This window comes from Callorhinchus milii, unplaced genomic scaffold, assembly GCF_018977255.1.
Source record: "Callorhinchus milii isolate IMCB2004 unplaced genomic scaffold, IMCB_Cmil_1.0 Scaffold16, whole genome shotgun sequence".
Taxonomy (NCBI): domain Eukaryota; kingdom Metazoa; phylum Chordata; class Chondrichthyes; order Chimaeriformes; family Callorhinchidae; genus Callorhinchus; species Callorhinchus milii.
This window is the reverse complement of record NW_024704757.1, coordinates 169,770-185,872: the sequence shown is the minus strand read 5'-3', so window position 1 is coordinate 185,872 and position 16,103 is coordinate 169,770. Positions and strand designations below refer to the sequence as shown.

At 44.8% G+C, this 16,103-nt stretch overlaps 1 protein-coding gene across 2 annotated transcripts in view; it reads right to left on the bottom strand.

Annotated features, from left to right (window-relative positions):
* Positions 1–412: 412 nt before the first annotated feature.
* LOC103189891 (Na(+)/H(+) exchange regulatory cofactor NHE-RF2) overlaps positions 413–16,103 on the bottom strand; it is a 65,793-nt gene continuing 50,102 nt past the window's right edge. For both annotated transcript variants that reach the window (XM_042340969.1, XM_042340970.1), the window contains 4 exons: positions 10,379–10,532; positions 8,667–8,710; positions 4,411–4,473; positions 413–743 (listed from right to left, as the gene is read on the bottom strand). In XM_042340969.1, coding sequence (XP_042196903.1) covers positions 585–743; positions 4,411–4,473; positions 8,667–8,710; positions 10,379–10,532 — 420 coding nt within the window. In that variant the 3' untranslated portion in view covers positions 413–584. The remainder of the gene's footprint in view (positions 744–4,410; positions 4,474–8,666; positions 8,711–10,378; positions 10,533–16,103) is intronic.

Below are 16,103 nucleotides of genomic sequence, written 5' to 3'. Positions count from 1 at the left end.
TTGAGAATTCAAGCACTAAATTTGGTGGTTCAGATTCCCAGCTCTCCAGGCACCTTTGCAAGGAAGTGTCCTGGGGTCATGACAAGAGGAATTCTGCCCCCTCCCCCACCACCCCTCCTTTCCCCCCCCCAGAACCTACCCAGTTATTCTGCTTGCAACTAGAGACAACGTTGGTCGGAGAAAAAGCTTGTGGGAGATGGAGTTATCACAATGGTTGGCTGACTTACTGACTTACTAAGCAACTTTGGGGTAAAGTCACCCCACACCACGTAGCTGTTTTGCGGCTAATACCTTAAATACAAAGCAAATAAGTTGGTCGAAGGGAGGGAGGGAAGGCAAGTAGGGGTAATGAGAATAATAATAATAATCTTTGCATTTGATATAGCGCCTTATCGTGTCTTTGAGACGTCTCAAAGCCCTTCACAGAATATTCTGTAAAGTGTATATTTTGTGGGCGAAAAGAATGGTAAAGCTTTGGTCACAGAACAAATAGATCTTGCCACCCGCTCTCAGGGTTTGTCCTGTTCTGACAGTCAGCGTGAAGGAGACACACAGTTCCTTCCACAAGACGGTTTCCACTGGGCTTAAAAGTTGCTGAAAATCTCGTGCTTCTTGTTCCAGTCCATAGGGGGCGCCCTCTTGTTGCGACGTTTTGCTTGCACTTTCTCTTTGGCCTCGGCTGCCGTGGGGCTTAAATTCAATCCGCTCTCAAGGAAAGGGTCACTTTCGTCACCCAGTTTCTTCTGCGCGTAGAAATCCAACAGACAATACACACGCACAGAAAAAAAATCAATGAAAGTACCCCCAAAATCACACAACAACAACAACCACATAAATTGCATTTATACAGCGCCTTTCTCATCACAAGGACATCCAAGGTGCTGGACAGTGAAGGGGTTGTACCTGTGCTAGGGGTTGGAGTCAAGAGGGGTGGAGGCAGGGGGGGAAGGGGGGAGGGGTGGGGAGGGGTGTGGGACAATGAATGAAGCACACTGGAAGAGGAAGACTCCACAAAATAGCAGTTAATCCTGCATTGAAAACATATAGCCTCTGCCCTCCCCTATCTATAATACAATAGGAAGTAGGAAGCCAGCTCAGCGCAAACTGCTGTCTAGAATCTAGGAGCTTCCTTAATTGTTATGTCTCGTTCTTGCAAGACTCAACACCAACAAACAACAACTTGCATTTATATTGTGCCCTTCGTCTAGGGATAATGTCTGAGTGCTTCGCTTCACAGTCGCGGGGTTGCACTCATTGAAGACTCAGCTTGATGGTTTAATGGGATGGCGTTCAGGTGGGTATTCTGGAAGGATGAGACCAGATGGGCCAAACGGCCTTAATCATCTGAAAATCTCTGGTGATAGAATGTAGGAGAGCGAGGTGACCATTGAACCCATCCAGGCTGTTGCATCACTTGATTGGATTGTGCCAATATGAACACTTTGCATTTTGCGTGAACGTGAACATCTTCACTAGGCTCTGGAACCCCATCCCCCAGTGCCTTCGCCACTTCCTCCCTTTCCTCCTTCAAGGCCGGTCTCAAGACCTTTCTCTTTGACCGTGCCTTCAGCTCCCCTCTCGACTCTCTACCCCCTCCTCGCTCCCTTCCCTCCCCTCACCCTCACCATTTCCCCCCAATGCTCGGGTCCTGACCCAACTGTCCAGCGCCTTGGGACGTCCTCCCAACATGAAAGCGCTCTATAAATGGAATCTTGTTGTTGTTGTTCACAGCACCAACACGGCATATTAATGGAGCATTCTCGGTTGAAAGCCCTTAAGCAAGATCCAACTTAGAATAGTATTAATGTCAATAGGTAACCTTGTAAACCAATGCTTTCTACTTCCTATTGTATTATAGATAAGGCCTGCAAAAGGCATGACAGCAATCCTTAGCTTCAAATGACATCTTGGGGTAAAAACTCCATTCAAAAATAAAATTGGTCATTTGTTTCTTGGCTGTTTGTGGGACAGTGCTGCGCCCAATCGTGCTGCCGTGTTTGCCTACAAATACGCAGTCACTCCATTTCACAGTAATTCCTGTGAAGTGCTTTGAGCCGTCCTTCAGACGTGATAAGGCGTTATACCAAATGCAAGGATCATTATTATTATTATTACCGTGTTTTCTCAGCATTTTGGAATGTCCAGAATTTAGCAAACACTGAAATACTGTGGTTTACTTTTAAGAACTACAGTGAAAAAAATCTTCAAAGTTCAGACTGAATTCAACAACTTAACAAAATCTCAATGCAGTTAAAAATGCCAAGAAAGTAGAGGAAACCTAGACTCGGGTGGAATTTCTCCCGTGTCGTGTGATGGGCACTTTATTGCCAGATACAAGGCCGCTGAATGGTTACACCACAAGTCATACTCTCACTGAAGCTGAGATATAGAGAGAAATCTGGTCTAAAAAGAGCAAATGGTGGACACATTCACCAGGTCAGAGAACATCACGACAACCACAAAAATTGCATTTATATAGTGCCTTTCACATCAGGAGGACATCCCAAAGTGTTGGGCCATGAGGGGTTTGCATCTGAGCTGCGGGTTAGGATTAGAGATGACTGTAGAGCAATGGGGTGGAGGAGCGAAGATGATTGAAAGCACGATCGAGAAGGAAGGTCTCAAGATGGGGCTTGAAGGAGGCAAGGCAGGGGGCGAGGTGGAGTGACTCCGAGATGGAGTTCCAGATGCTGGGATGGCCAGATATACTGAGGGCCTGACAGCCAATAATAGAGCAGACTAGGCGGGGGACGTGGAGCAGGCCAAGAGCAGAGGGAATGGACAGGTTTGTGAAGTTTTTTTTAATAGGTCACCTTAATGAACAACAGCTCATTTTGGAAAAAAACACAATCAGCCAGGACAAAGTTACTTTCAGATTTGAGTTTTAAATGCTCGAAGAAACAGGATTGTGTTGCTATTCCTAGACACAGGGTTATTTCAAACCAGGACACCAAAATGCCATGTTAATTAGGGTACTGATCCAACCTTTTCCAGATTGTGAGAGGGTTATATTATAATTAGATAGCAGCTTCAAACGAATTCATAGCAACTGCGTCTCCTTTAGATTAAATTGCTATAATTTAGCTAAACAAATTTCATTTGGTATTCTTCTTATTCAACCACGTGAGGAAAATTCAGGACAATGGGCTGATATAGTTGCCATTCTCCACGCAAACTGAAAGACGGGAAGGACATTTGCTCTGGATGATGGACCCCAATTAAAGTGATGCTAATTTCCAGGGAGCTGGCCATTTAATTAAAGACTGTTATTTCAGCAAATCCAGAATTCCTGCTGCATCTCAACTTCCCGGAGAGTTCACCAGAATTTAACAATATCTCAAAGAGAATTTAAGGAAGAAATCATAGCAAAACGTCATCACATATTGAGCTTAATTTGCGGTATTTCTTAATTTTCCTTAACAAGGAAAACCGTTAGAATTCCCGTTGATCCCACAGTAATTCCACTTTGGAATTACTTGGTGGCGGAACACAATTCTCACAGGTTAGTGAATGGCTCCTGGAAGGAATATCCGTTTGCTGGGCTCCTCATTAAGTAATTCCTGTTAAATATCACAAATTAAAGCCCAATTTATCTTCAATTTCTAAAATGTTTAAACAAAATAGTATTTTCCAAACAAGGACTGAAAAACAAAACTGCCTGAAATCGCTGCATTGGAAACATCGTAATAACGATAATCCTTGTATTTGATCAATGGTCAAAATGTCGGGGCTGAAGCTTAAAGTCAGAGCAAAGAATAGGGAAGTTTACTCTAATTGTGTCAGACTGACTCAGTTAGTAGAACTCTTGCCTCTGAGTCAGAAGACTGTCGGTTCAAGCCCTTCGTCGCGCCTGCATAGTCCAAGCTTGCAATCCAGTGCAGTGCTGGGAGTGAGCTGCATTGTTGGATGTGCCTTCCTTCGGATGAGATGTTAAACCAAGATTCTGTCTCCCTGTTCAGGTGGATATTAAAGCTCCAATGGCTCTGCTCAAAAAGAGAAGGAAGTTTCTCTCGGTGTCCTGGCCAAGAATGCCCCCAAAATTGTCACTCATTTCATTCATTCACCTCTGCACGCAAATTGACTGCTGCATTCGTCTACAAAATACAGTCACTGCTCTTTACAGTATATCCTGTGAAACTCTTTGAGGTGTCCTCCTAAAGTGAAAGGCAGTATTTCAAATATAAAGATTATTATTAAACTTGGATTCTGTCACTGAGAAATTGAGAAATTCCTCCATTTCGCATTGCCTTTACAAACACAAAACTCACCAAGAAAAAAAAGTTTTAAAATAAGCCTTTTTTGAGAACACAGAGCGATATGGCACGGAAACAGATGATTCAACCCAACCAGGAAAACCAGTGTATGGCGGAACACATGCAATGCAATGAAAAATGTGATCACAAGCTTTACCTCAGTGTCTTTTTCAGAGCTGTAGTAGTCACGGTGGATGGATGACGGAGATTCTCCATTGAACTGTCCCAGAATAAAATTAATTAAAGCAAATTAATAATTGATCACGTGATCCCAAATTGCAACATCTCATTCACTCCATGGCTGTTTGTGGGGCACTGCTGTGGGCCAACCGGCTGCCCACTACATTTCTGAAGCGCTTTGAGCCATGTTGACGTGATAAGAGGCTACATTAAAAGCAAGGATTATTACTATTATTAAGTTTGAACTCTCTCACAGGTCAGCCTCCCAGCCTCATCTGCCATGTGGAATTAATTTATCCTAAACTGGGTCAATCTTAACTCAGGGGAAAATGGACACGGCCACTGTCAGCCGGTGGAAGGAAATTCACTTTAGTTGCATTTATCTTGAGGCTGTTTCTTCTCTCACTGACTTATACACCAAGCAACTGGGTCACTGCAGATGTGGAGCAGCTTTGTCTCAATCTCATCCCTATCTACCCCACATCTGCGCCATGACCCGCTCTGCCTTCCCCCACCCCCGCAACATCGCCCGACTCCACCACTGTCTCAAACCGCAGATCCCCGAAACCCTCATACGTGCTTTCATTACATCGTGGCTCGACTATGCAAACTCATTGCTTGTTGACCTCCCCAACTCCCCCCTCCACAGGCTGCAGATCATCCAGAACTCTGCAGCCCGTGTCCTCTCCCCCACTAGGCTCCGCGACCCTATCACCCCCATCCTCGCCCAACTCCGCTAGCTCCCCAACACACAGAGGATACAGTTCAAGATTCTGGTCCTCACCTTCAAAGCCCTCTATGGTCTTGCCCCCCACTACTTCTGCGACCTCCTAATCCCCTACCATCCTGCTCGCTCCCTCTGCTCAGCAGATTCGGCCTGGTTCGCGTCCCCCGCCTCGCTCGCCCCACTACTGTCGGGCGGGCCTTCTGCCACTCTGCCCCCATCCTCTGGAACTCCAACCCGCAGTCCCTCCGCCTCGCCCCCTCCCTCACCACCCTCAAGACCCATCTCAAGACCCTCCTCTTCAACCATGCTTTCCATCACCCTGCTTCCCCCGCTGCCCTCCACCCTCCCCGACCCCTTTTTCTAATAAAAAATAAGCAAGATCTTGCAAAATTCTCAAACCGTATCCCCAATAATTTTCCAAAATTCCAATACAAAAATAATCCTTGCAATTTTGATCAGTACAGCAAACCATAGCAAAAAACTACTTAGAACAATCCCATCAAGCGTAGTAACTGTGTATTTTGTAAGCAAACATGGCAATCAAATTTGCACTCACCAAGGTCTCAGAAACAGCCATGAATTAGCAGTTTATTTTATCTGGAGAATTGGTGGCCAAGACATAGGGAGCATTTAAAAAAGAATTGGACAATAGAATGCAGAGGAAGTACATTAGAGGGCATGAGGAAAGAACTGAGATTAGAATGGATGCCTTGTTGAAGGAACAAATACTGACACAAAATCTGTTTCTATGGTTCAAAGGAGAGACTACTTTCTGAAAGGTACTGCAGGATCTTCCAATGCTCACCTAAACAGGCAACTAGGGGTTAAATTCCACATAATCTTACAATTTAAGGTAATGTTTTTATGAGACGAAGATCAGATGAAATTTCAGATCTCCGGATACAGAAATAGTTGGGTTTTTTTGTGGCAATTCACAGGATGGAGTTGGATTCAAAGCTATAGTCTTCCTGTCTGTTTGGCTTTCATCCGCTCACGCACAGTATGAGAGAGAAAACTCTGATTGTTTTCATAAAAAATAAAAATTGTTGAATTATATAAGCCCAGTTAGGTACCCAGATGTTCTCAAACATGAAGTTCCAAAACAAAACGTTGAATTTTATCCTTTGGGAGGAAACGGATCCAGTGTGAGATTTCACAAGAAGTCTTTTCCTGCCAAATGTAATCTGCCAATATGGACTACAAGGATATTTAAATATAGTGTTGAACTTGTATTTGACAGAGCAATAATGAAGTCAGAGAACAGATCAAGGCAATGCACATCAGCCAGGTTGCCAACACCTCAATGAGAATTGGTAGCTCTCTCACCTCTGAGAGAGAGGTTGTAGATTCAAGCACCATATGGGACTCTGAGCTGAGCTCACAGTCTCGGCTGACACTCCAGTACAGCGCTGGAGGAAACACTGCATTGTCAGAGGTGCCGTCTTTCAGATGACACAAATCAAGTTGCTGTCTGCCTGTTCAGGTGCGCACAGAAGGATGCCAAGACATGATTTGAAGATGGAAGGTAGCTTTTCTTAGTGTACTGGCCCAAATCCTCCAAAATAAACTAGTTATTCGCTTTCAGGCTGTTTGTGGGAGAGTGTTGCGTGCAAATTGACTATCCCATTCATCAACAAATATAAAGTCACTACATTTAACAGCAATTACTTTAATGCACTTTGAGATACAGAGGTTATAGGCACAGTATCAGTAGCACAACAAATATTATTATTATTATTATAATAAAAGAGCAGATTTAGACATGAGAGGCTGAAGTTCTCCTGGTCACAGCCTCAAAATGTAAGATTCAAGTGAATTTTGAAAAATTCTTAAATTCAGTTTTAAATTTGGAAACCTTCCAGATTAAGGTTGAATTTAAGAATGTTTCAAAAATTCTGCAAACTCATAAAAATGTTTAAGCCAATGGCCTTAGGGCTGAGACCAGGATATACTGCAGGCCACCAGAAGCGCAGGATAAACAACAGCAAACTGAACTTTAAAGCACTACCAGCAGATGTGATTTGGATTTGTGGAAAGCATGTTCGAGGGATGGGGCGGGGAGAGAAGCTAGGACGGAGGCTGAAAGAGGCTCAGCTTTCAGGCCCATTTCATTTATTTTAAATTCTGTAAGGCAGGGACTGTTTGATGCTTGCCTGGTGTATGAATAGCACCTTTCGTTCCTCACTGGCAGGCAGGCGGGACCACGAGTATGAGTGACACAAAACACAAGCTAGCACACAGGAACTCCAAGGCTGTTGACCTCACCATTATAATAATAATAATAATAATCCTTGCATTTGATATAGCGCTTTTCACGTCGGGAGGACGTCCCAAAGCGCTTCACAGAACACACTGTAAAGTGAATTGACTGTATATTTGTGGGCGAACGCGGCAGCCAATTGCGCACAGCAATGTCCCACAAACAGTCGTGGATTGAAAATGACCAATTTATTATTGTTGTTATTATTATTGTTTTTGGTTTTTGGAGGGATTATTATTAGGCTTGTGGAGTAAGGAAACTTGCCCAAGGTTTCGCCCTGCCTGGAATTGAACTCAGGTCTCTCGCTTGCAAAGCGAGTGCTCAACCACTGAGCTACAGGACTCCACATTAACTCTGACTTTGCAAAAAAAAAACTAAAGCTAGAAAAATAAGCGGAGTTATTCAGAATTTACTTGGGGACCCCGTAAGCGGTTAGAAAAAGGGACACGTTTCCTCCACCTCATCTTAAAACCATTTGAATAATCAAAAAATGATTACAATAATAAATATGATGTTTTATGTAAAATAAATCTCGAAGCAAGTGCACAACTTGTGCACAATCATGTTCTAGCAACTGCCATAAAGGAATGACCAATTTTTATATTAACCTTATCAAACCCTTTCATAATTTTAAACACTTCTATTAGTTGTTCACATATAGCCCCCGCCTTCAACATCTAGCGACAAAACGGCCTAACCTGCCCACTCTATCCTAATAGCAGTAACCCGCCAGCCCTGCTATCACCCTCGTAAACCTACACTGTACTTTCCATCGCTGCTATATTCTTCCTGTGGTGTGGATACAGAATTGGATACAACGATTAAATAGGCATTAGATTAGACAGATAGCATCCTGTTGAATAGTGAACAGTATGAAATTGTGTGACAGAACCACCTGGTAATGGTATAAAGTGCTATTTATGCAGTTAAGGAAAGACATTTAGCTCAAATGTTCCCTCTGTTCCACATAATGTTTCAATGCAAACACTGAGCGCCAGCTGTTTAGCCTGGGGGAGAGTGTTGGAAGGACAATTTGCTGAAACTGTGCTGGACAGGTTGGTTGAACTTCTAGGAACTTTTATGGGGATAAAGTGTGGGCCTTCGGTTGCCCTTTTGGTAGGTTTCCTAAGAGGTTAGAATGAACAGAAACTACATTGAATTGTACATCAACAACAACCTTAAGGCACAGACTGAAACATCTTTACTCAGCCGTGTTTGGTGCTCAAGTAGATTGACTGTTACCAACCTGTGTTCGTTGGGATCCGTTTGTGAGCGGCTGAGGCATTGGACCTGAACAGTAAAACAATGAGAAAGAATGTAAGAGTAGGGTCAAACATGTGATGACAGCTGGTTTCCAAATTCCTTCTTATAATGATACCACCATCCAGGTGAAATAGTGAAAGAACAGCAGCAGAGGACAGCACCAAGGATGGAGATAGAATTCAAGATAAATAAAGATGTGGCCCAGTGACACTGAGGGGGAAAGGAAAGTCAATAATAATAATCAATAATAATAATAATCATTGCATTTAATATAGTGCCTCATCATACCACGCCGGGTAGTCACCCACTCACTCTCCTTCTGAACCCTCTGTGGCTGTGGGGTGACCACCTCCTGAAGCGTTCAATCCATGAACTCTTCAGCTTCCCATACGCTATGTAGTGACTCCGGCCTCTCCTCGAGCTCAGAAACCCTGAGCTCAATCTCGAACAGCCGAAGGCACTTCCTGCACATGTGTCTGTCCAGGGTACACAAAGCATCCTGGAGTTCCCACATGGCACACATTGTGCAGGCAACCGGTCTCAGCTGCTTTGACATATTCCCAGACATGTTTTATATTATTTAAATATAATTATTCTATATTATTTTATAATTATGCACTTCTTTCCGCTTCTACACCGAATTCTCACTCTCAACAAATTTCTGCAGAGAATTCCCATTCTGTTCCATCTCACTCAGTTACCTCCTCACGTTGCTAGGCTCTGTGCTCAAGTGTAATTTGTTGTTGTTGTTAATCACCCATTATGAGCAGGTGTTCAGTTCAGAGGGACAGAGATGAGAGGAGATATCAGTGCCAGGAGAAATTTTGAGGGAGACAGAGTAGGGATGGTAGAGGGTGAAGTGCTCAATACAGCAGCCAATTTGCACACAGCAGTGTCCTAAAAACAGCAATGGAGTGAATGGCCAATTTTATTTTGGGGTTTGTTGGCCAGGACACCGGGAGAGAGACGCTCCCTTCTCTTTTCCAATAGTGCCATGAGATCACACTCCCGGCACTGCATTAGAATGACAGTCAGTTTAGATATTCAAGATACATCTGAAGCCTCAACTGAAAATTCTTCCCACTAATAATAATAATAATAATCCTTGCATTTGATATAGCGCTTTTCACGTCGGGAGGACGTCCCAAAGCGCTTCACAGAACACACTGTAAAGTGAATTGACTGTATATTTGTGGGCGAACGCGGCAGCCAATTACGCACAGCAATGTCCCACAAACAGTCGTAGATTGAAAATGACCAATTTATTATTGTTTTTGGTTTTGGAGGGATTATTATTAGGCTCTGTGTGGAGTAAGGAAACTTGCCCAAGGTTTCGCCCTCTGCCTGGAATTGAACTCAGGTCTCTCACTTGCAAAGCGAGTGCTCTAACCACTGAGCTACAGGACTCCACTGTTAAGTCTGAACGTCCTGCACTGCATCAACGTCCTTTATTTCGAACGAAAATGAAGCCCATGACAAACAATGCGTTTAACTTATTACTAGACCGCATCTGTCCCTATGAGTCCGCCAACTCTGTTAAAAGGGAATTAGATCAAAATGGGTGGAAAAACATTAAAGGGTGTGAGGGGAACGGGATCGGATTAGCAGGCTCCTATAGAGAAAAAAATATCAGAAGAAGAGCTGCGAGTTGAATGGCTCCTTTTTGTGCTGTAACCTTGCAGGATCGATCCCCACCTCTCAGATGCGCCTCAGTTGGAGTCAATCCCAGCTTCTTGAAATAGTCGTCAGTTTCCGGGTCCACCACCAGCAGCCTGGCTTCCTCTTCACTGACCTTGATTATAGCCACCACCTCACTATGTTTCTTCCCTTCGATGTTCAAACCATTCACCTACATGGGGCGGAGAAAGAGGAGCAGGGAGAAAACAGACTGTTTATCAGTGGTTCCCAACTACAAGGATTCCAGGAGAGAGGTCTCGCTGAGAGATCGCTTAGACATTATCAACCCATCTAAAATTCTAATTATATCCATATTGCTACAAGATTGGAATAAAAGCATAGCAAAGAGGTAATGTTAAATTTGCATAAGACATTTTAATATTTAGTTGGAATATAACGTCCAATTTTGGGCCTCACATTATAGAAAGAATAACACAGTCACAGACAGTGTACAGGGTCCAGTACAGTAATAATTAATCCTTGCATTTGATACAGCGCCATTCATACCATGTGAACGTCGCAAAGCTCTTCATAGGATTTCACTGCACAATGCAGTGACTGTATTTTGTAGGCAAATATGGCAGACAATGTGCATACAGTAATATCCTTCAAACAATAATAACAATAATCCTTGCATTTGATATAGCGACTTATCACGTCATTGAGAAGCCTCAAAGCACTTCACAGAATATACTGTAAAGTGAATTGGCCGTATATTTTGTAGCTGAAACGCGGCATTCAATTGCTTACAGCCGTATCCCACAAACAGTCGTGGATTGAGTTCCTAAATTATTTTTATATTTTTTACACAATACCAGAGTTGTGAAGTTTATAGTTATGTAGAAAGACTTGAAAAGTTGAGGCTGTTTTCACTGGAATAGAGATGGAGAGGATTATGGGGGGGAATCTAATAGAGATTTCCACACTCCTCCTCCCCCCAGAGGATAGTCACTAGTAGATGTTTCCAAAGAGTTGTTAGACTGTGGAATGTTTTGCCCCAAACAGCTGTTGAATTGGAGCCCACAATAGCATTTAAGAGAGGAATAAAAAAATTCTTGAGGAAAACTAATAGAAAAGGTTATAGAGAAAGGGCATGGGAAGGGGATAAGAGCAGAAGTCTCCAGTGGGGGAGTGAACCTTAGATCAGGCACAAAGGGGTCAAGTGGCCTCCTTCTGAATTTTAAACAATCTATGAGCAGCAGAAATGAAAATCTCAGGCTCATTTGATAAATCTCTTATCACTGGATCTCTTCCAGTGAATCTCTACTGTACTCCTTCCATGATTATAATAGTAATTATTGCATTTCATAGAGCGCCTTATCACGTCTTCAAGACATATCAAAGTCCATCGCAGAATATACTGCAAAGTGAATTGACTGTATAGTTTGTGGGCAAAATGCGGAAGCCAATTGTGCACAGGAGTGTCCCACAACAAGTCGTGGATTGTCATGACTATCCATCCTTTCTCTATTGGGATCCCAAAAGTCACCCCATCTGCAGCCTTACCAACGTCAACATAAATAAATTCAACCTTCTCCTCACCCCTCCCGCCCCCCTTGTATTCATGGCCTGAAAATACGAATCTAGAATTCCCATTTGCTTCTTTAAGTCCTATTGGAAGAAGGGAGGTAACTGTCGGCTCCACGTGCCGGTAAAAAAATGAGGCTTGTACCAAATACCAAATATAACCAGAAAATGTTGGGAACCCACAACAAAGCAAACCAGAGCGAGATCACATCAACTTAGGGTTAAGGTAACTTCAGCACAATTGAAATTGCAGTGAGAAGGAGGAAGATGAAAGGAGAAGTATGGATATAGGAGACACAAAGGTAAACATAGAGAAAAAAACATATTAGTAAGAGATTCAAAAATGATTATATACTTCAAGAAGTAGACGATGGACTATTATAATAATTCTTCCATTTAATGTAGAGTCCTGTAGCTCAGTGGTTAGAGCACTCGCTTTGCAAGTGAGAGACCTGAGTTCAATTCCAGGCAGAGGGCGAAACCTTGGGCAAGTTTCCTTACTCCACACACCTGATAATAATCCCTCCAAAAAAACTAAAACAATAATAAATTGGTCATTTTCAATCCACGACTGTTTGTGGGACATTGCTGTGCGCAATTAGCTGCCGCGTTCGCCCACAAATACACAGTCAATTTACTTTACGGTCTATTCTGTGAAGCGCTTTGGGACATCCTCCCGACGTGAAAAGCAAGGATTATTATTATTATTATATATTATTATCATGTCTCAAAGCGCTTCACAGAATATATTGCAAAATGAATTGACGATATATCTTGTGGCCAATACGTGGCAGCCAATTGCACACAAGTGGATTGAGTGACTAAGTTATTATGATTATTAATTTTTTTAAGGAATAATTACTCCTGGAAAGCAATCCGCCAATTATCTAACAATCGAGTTCCTACTTACTGCTAGATAAACAGAGACATGTGGAGTAAGGAAACGCATCCCAGCTCCGCTCCTTTCTTTCTCGCCATTCCCTCTTTGAACCTCTCCAATCCGGCGTCTGTGCTGCCCACAGCACAGAAACAGCGCTGGTCAAGTCCTGGATGAGGGCAAATTTCCTACAGTTGAATGTGAACAAGACTGAGGCCCTCCTGATTGGCTCACACCAGCGCCTCCGCACCTCAGGCTCTGGCACCATCAACCTCCACGGTTGCACACTACAACTCACCAACAAGTCAGGAACCGAGGTGTCTTGTTCGACTCTCAACTGTCTTTTCTCCCCCACATTCAAGCCATGACCCGCTCTGCCTTCCCTCACCTCCGTAACATCGCCCGACTCCGCCACTACCTCACCCCTCAGGCGCTGAAACTCTTGTTCATGCCTTCATCACCTCCAGGCTCGACTATGCAAACGCCCTGCGTGTCGGCCTTCCCAACTCCTCCCTCCACAGACTGCAGATAATCCAGAACTCTGCAGTCCGTGTCCTCTCCCGCACCAAACTCCGTGACCCCATCTCCCCCACTCTCGCCCGACTCCATTGGCTCCTTATCCTTCAGAGGATCCAGTTCAAGATCCTGGTCCTCACCTACAAAGCCCTCCATGGCCTCGCCCCACCCTACCTCTGCGACCTCCTAACCCTCTACCAACCCGCCTGTTCCCTCTGCTCAGCCGGCTCCGGCTGCTCCACGTCCCCCGACCCATCCGCCCCACTATTGGTGGGAGAGCCTTTGGCCACTCTGCCCCCAACCTCTGGAATTCCATCCCCCAATCACTCCGCCTCGCCCCCTCCTTATCCTCCTTCAAGTCCCGCCTCAAGACCCTTCTCTTCGACCATGCCATTGGCCACCCCCTTCCCCTCCCCTCCCCTCCCTTCTCCCCCCTGACCTCAGCTCGGGTCTGAAATGCTGTCACTGTCCAGCACCTTGGGACGTCCTCCTGACGTGAAAGGCGTTATACAAATGTAATCTTGTTGTTGTTGCCTAAGGTTTTGCCTGCCCAGGAATCAACCCGGGTCCTCTCACTTGTGAGCCGAGTGTTCTAACCAATACCAGGACTCCACGAGCAGGAAGAGGAGCAGATTCTATTTCCCATATCACTTTGCTGTGATTAGAGCCAAACTCTTGAATTGCCACCAGTTCTGCTCTTTGTCTTCCTACTGCTGTGTTTCTTAGCAACCGTTTCACTTTCTGCCAGGAACATGCAGAATAGCATTTGGATGCCACTCTTTCATTCAGCTCTACTGCCCTTCAACATGTCAAGCCGAGCGCTGATATGAGCAGCTCCACAAAGTAGCTTCTATGTCGCCAGGCAGTGAGGAAGGTTGTACCAAAGGAAACAGACATGACTGACATGGATAGACACAGTACGTTCCGACCTCCAGAAGAGATCACCTTAAATATTTATTAATTGTTGCAAGAATTAGACAGTATACCCAGTGCTGGATTATATCTTTGTGGGTATTTAGTTATGGGTAAATTGAAAAAGTTTCCAAGTTTGTGCTGATGAGCAGACTGAAGAAATAAAATAAATACTACCTGATTCTAACAGCAGCAATAATAATAATACAGTACTTACAATCGCTACTACACCTATAATGTTGAAACATCTCAAAGCGCTTAATTTATCTGGCTGAGTGTGGCCAGCAAACTATAAATTCATTTCTGTATATGAATAATGACATTGAATCTTGAATGTCCACATGAACATGCACACATTAATTCAGTTTAACATCTCATTTGAAGGATGGCACTTCTTTCAATCCAGTACTCCCTTAGTAGGTGTTAACCTAAACATGAGCTCAAAGTCCGGACAAAGGCTTTAAACCTAAAACCTTCTTACCCAGTTGGAAGTATATGATTTACAATACATCATACATCTCAGAGCGCTTCACAGTAACGGATCCCGGCACCCAGCCGGGGGGGGGGGGAAGGTGACCAAAGGCACTGTCGAAGAGAAAGGTCTTCAGCAGAATCCTGAAAATAGGAAGAGAAGGAGCGAGGTGAAGGGAGTGAGGAAGAGAATTCCTGAAAGCACGGCCGCCGGGGGTGGAGCAGAGGACGAGGAAGAGGCCAGACCCGGTGGAACAAAGGCAACAGGTACTGTTTTGAGGAGAGAGGTCAGAGAGATCGGGGGTGGGGGGAGAGGAGTGGAGGGATTTGAAGACAAGGGTGAGGATCTTGAAGTCGATCCTCTCTGGGATAGGCAGCCAGTGCAGTCTGGCCAGGACTGGGGTGATCGGTGAGCGGAATTCGTGTGGGTAAGAATGTGGGCGGCAGAGTTCTGGATGACCTGGATTTTATGGATGGTAGTGGAGGGGAGGCCGGCGAGGAGGGCGTAAGAATAGTCCAGCCGAGAGGTGACAAAGGCCTGGACCAGGGTTTCAGTGGCTTTCGGAGAGAGGTATTGGCAGAGACAGGCGATGCGTGGAGGTGGAAGAAAGCAGCGCTGGTGAGGGACCGGATGTGGGGCAGGAAGGATAATTGGGGGTCGAACCTGACGCCTCGGTTGCATATGGGATCGGAGTTTTAGTGGGAGGTCGCATAGGTGGAGGAGGTGAGAGCCAAGAGAATTTAGACAGTGACGAGAGCCAAAGAGTATGGCTTCCGTCTTGTCAACGTTCAGCTGAAGGAAGTTTGCGCTCATCCAGCCCCTGAGGTCTGACAGGCAGAACATCAGGGGACTGGGGGACGCAAAGTGAGTGGAAAAATAGAGTTGGGTGTCGACCGTGTACATGTGGACGTGTACCCCATGTGTGCGGATGACATCCCCAAGAGGGAGCATGTAGATCAGAAAGAGGAGGGGGCCAAGGGTGGATCCTTGGGGCACCCCACAGATGACCGGGTTAGAGAGGGAGGAGAAGCCGTTTGTGCAGATGTGCTGCTGGCGGTTTGTGAGGTAGGACTCGAACCGGGCGAGTGCGGTACCACTGGGGTGGATGACGGAGGAAAGGCGGTGGAGGAGGATGGTGTGATCGACTGTGTCGAACGCCGCGGAGAAGTCAGGAGGACAAGGAGGCAGAAGGAGCCCTGGTCACAGATAGAGAGGATGTCGTTTGTGACTTTCACAAGTGCCGTCTCTGTACTGTGGGCGGAAACCGGACTGGAGGGGTTCGAAGAGGGAGTGGGAGGAGAGGTGTGCGCGAAGTTGGTTGACAACAACGTGTTCTAGTACTTAATAATAATAATCTTTGCAGGACGTCCCAAAGCGCTTCACAGAACACACTGTAAAGTGAATTGACTGTATATTTGTGGGCGAACACGGCAGCCAAT